At 34.3% G+C, this 2,549-nt stretch overlaps 1 protein-coding gene across 1 annotated transcript; it reads right to left on the bottom strand.

Annotated features, from left to right (window-relative positions):
• Positions 1-1,499: 1,499 nt before the first annotated feature.
• Positions 1,500-2,543, bottom strand: LOC111391955 (protein ETHYLENE INSENSITIVE 3-like). The gene has a single exon (XM_023017240.1). It carries the CDS (start codon positions 2,506-2,508, stop codon positions 1,753-1,755), a length of 756 nt encoding a protein of 251 aa, XP_022873008.1. The 5' UTR covers positions 2,509-2,543; the 3' UTR covers positions 1,500-1,752.
• Between the last annotated feature and the right edge of the window lie 6 nt (positions 2,544-2,549).

The raw sequence follows: 2,549 nt of genomic DNA, 5'->3' as shown, positions 1-2,549 counted from the left end.
TTCAATTTTATGTGTTTGATATATTTTATTTTCTATAAAATTGTATTTTCTTGCTTGTATTGGGAATTGGTAAATTCTAAGAATTATTGTAAAAAAATATTTCCCTTTAATTGAAAATTTTTATGTAAAACAAAGCCAAAAGAACGCCAAAAGATAGATGTTTTTCTTGATTTTTTTTTTTGTTTTGGCAATGGAAATAAATTTCATCTCCAATACCAATAAATTATATCCCTTTACTTGACAATTTTCATATAAAATAAAGTCAAAAGAACACCAAAAAACACTTTTTATTTCAACATTTTCCACATGAAAAATTATAACAATCAAACACAATAGTTTACAATTCTCAAGAAAACAATTTCTAGACAATTCAATTATTTAAAATTCGTTTTTAATTCAATTCAATTTCATCTTTACAATCAAACGGACCCTAAGGGTTTTATCATTACAAATTCCATCCGTGAGAAGTAGCTTCTTGAGACTCGAAAGTTGAAACACACTTGAGAAATAAATGAAAACTAAAAATATTTTCGTTTGTAGTTTTATAATATTCCAACCTTTTCCCCTAAACACGCCGCCACAAAGCATAGTGGTCTTTTTCACCTAAACATAAAAACAAAATGTAAAAATTATTGTGTTTTCCAAAAGTTGGTCAACCCTCAATTTATTGGAATTTAACTAGCACCATCGTAATGAGAGGATATGATTTAGCCCCGTTTGGCCCCCATTTTTGGTAATGAAAATGGGGGGAATAGTATTTTATTGAAAAAATGAGTGGTTGAAAAAGAAGGAAATTTTTTTGATTTACGTGTAATATTATTTTATGGAAGATTGTGTGGTTAAAAGTAGGAGAGAGAAAAATAAAATGTAATGTAACGTAATTTAATGGGAATCAAACAAGTGCTTATATATTTCAACATATTTATGTTCAGTATAAAATAAACATTGACACGATGCTACTCATTTTTGTGAAATTATATATTACTATACAGGAGATTTATAATGAAGGGTTCACTATAAAACAATCGGCACTCCACTTTTTGCTCTGAAAATGAAGAAAGACGTGTAATAAATGACAATTTGGATTTGAATAAAGTGCTCTACGTTTTGTCAGACGCCCTTAGCCATAATTTTTCTCAACAATGTCTTTGGAAATGATAGGTCACTGGTTATGCACTCATTTATTTTGAACATGTCTTCCACAAGTCTATACGCTCGCTTCCATACTTGGAAGGACAAAACCTTAAAGCGATATCAAGCTACTTAATACTAGAAGGCCAACATGTGCTCAAGAAAAAAGAGAGGGCTAAAAGGAACTTAAATATCAAAATAGCTACATCAGAACAGACTCTAGTACTATACTACTAAACAATGGAAACTAATGGGTACCATTTCTCAAACCAAAGATGAAAAAATCAACCTTAATAAGGGGATAAACGAAAACACCTTTATGAGTTCATTCACTTACAGAAGAAAAAGAATAAATCAATTACTACCCAGGCATTAAACTCAAATATGTAAAATATCATTTCCCAATTCGTGCAGAAAAAGACAACAAAAAGTTGCAACTACGGCAATTCATGCAACAATATCTTACTATTTCAAAAGCATTACAAGACCAAAGCACAGACAAGTTCAGAAATATGGTAAGCATTCAGATACAGTACAGTTCAATATCTACAGGGCGGTTCAAGGATAAAGCTTAACCTAATTACTAGTGGCGCAAACATTCCGGTGAAAATCATCCCGAATTCAGAGGTTCCACAAGGATACATCCTGACAAGGTTGTGGGTCCATGGAGTAGTCGATTGGTGTCAAGTTGAAAGGTGAATCAAACCTGAAGTCAGACATATTCTCGTTTGTGTTGCCATTGGATGTGGAATTGTATGAGGGCTTGCACTGATTGAACTGGAAATTTGTTGATGGGAACACAGAATTACTAGATGCCATACTTGTATCTTGAAAAATGCCGCCCCCTGACACAACTCCCTGTCTGTTGTAGTAATCATCTTGTTGAAGTTGTGTCGTTTGCTGCAGCGAGTTTTGAGTTTCTAGAATGTTGAGATTCCCTGAGTTGAAGCTACTGTTTTGCAGAAGATTGTCATCATAGGATGAAAGAAGCTCAGAAATCATCTTTTGGCCATCTTTGGGAATTCCAAGGTCAGAAACATCCACACTTGCCGGAGCATCGTTCAAGGGCAGAAAAAATGCCTCGTTTTGGGCAGAAGGGACAGAGAAAACCGCTGGCTTGTCATTGTTAATTTGATATCTTGGTTTCTTAAGCCTTTCAGAAGAACTGAAACGGTATGGGCAATTCATTTGGTGATTGTTTCTCCATGTCCGGTCATTAAATCCCATACGATAATCACTATGGGGGCATTGAGGAAACTCACATGTAAACATCTTCTGATCCATGTGCACCTCATTAGGTATATGTTTCCTCTTTGGAATAAAATCTGAATCGATGTCAATAATCTCTCCCTTGATCGGAGCTAAGGGACGCATCATGTGCCTGCCACTAGTTGTAGCTGTCCCCAAGTTGGAAAGCT

This window comes from Olea europaea, unplaced genomic scaffold, assembly GCF_002742605.1.
Source record: "Olea europaea var. sylvestris unplaced genomic scaffold, O_europaea_v1 scaffold8605, whole genome shotgun sequence".
Lineage (NCBI taxonomy): Eukaryota > Viridiplantae > Streptophyta > Magnoliopsida > Lamiales > Oleaceae > Olea > Olea europaea.
Note: the sequence above shows the minus strand (reverse complement) of the source record. Positions and strands in the feature narration are given on the sequence as shown.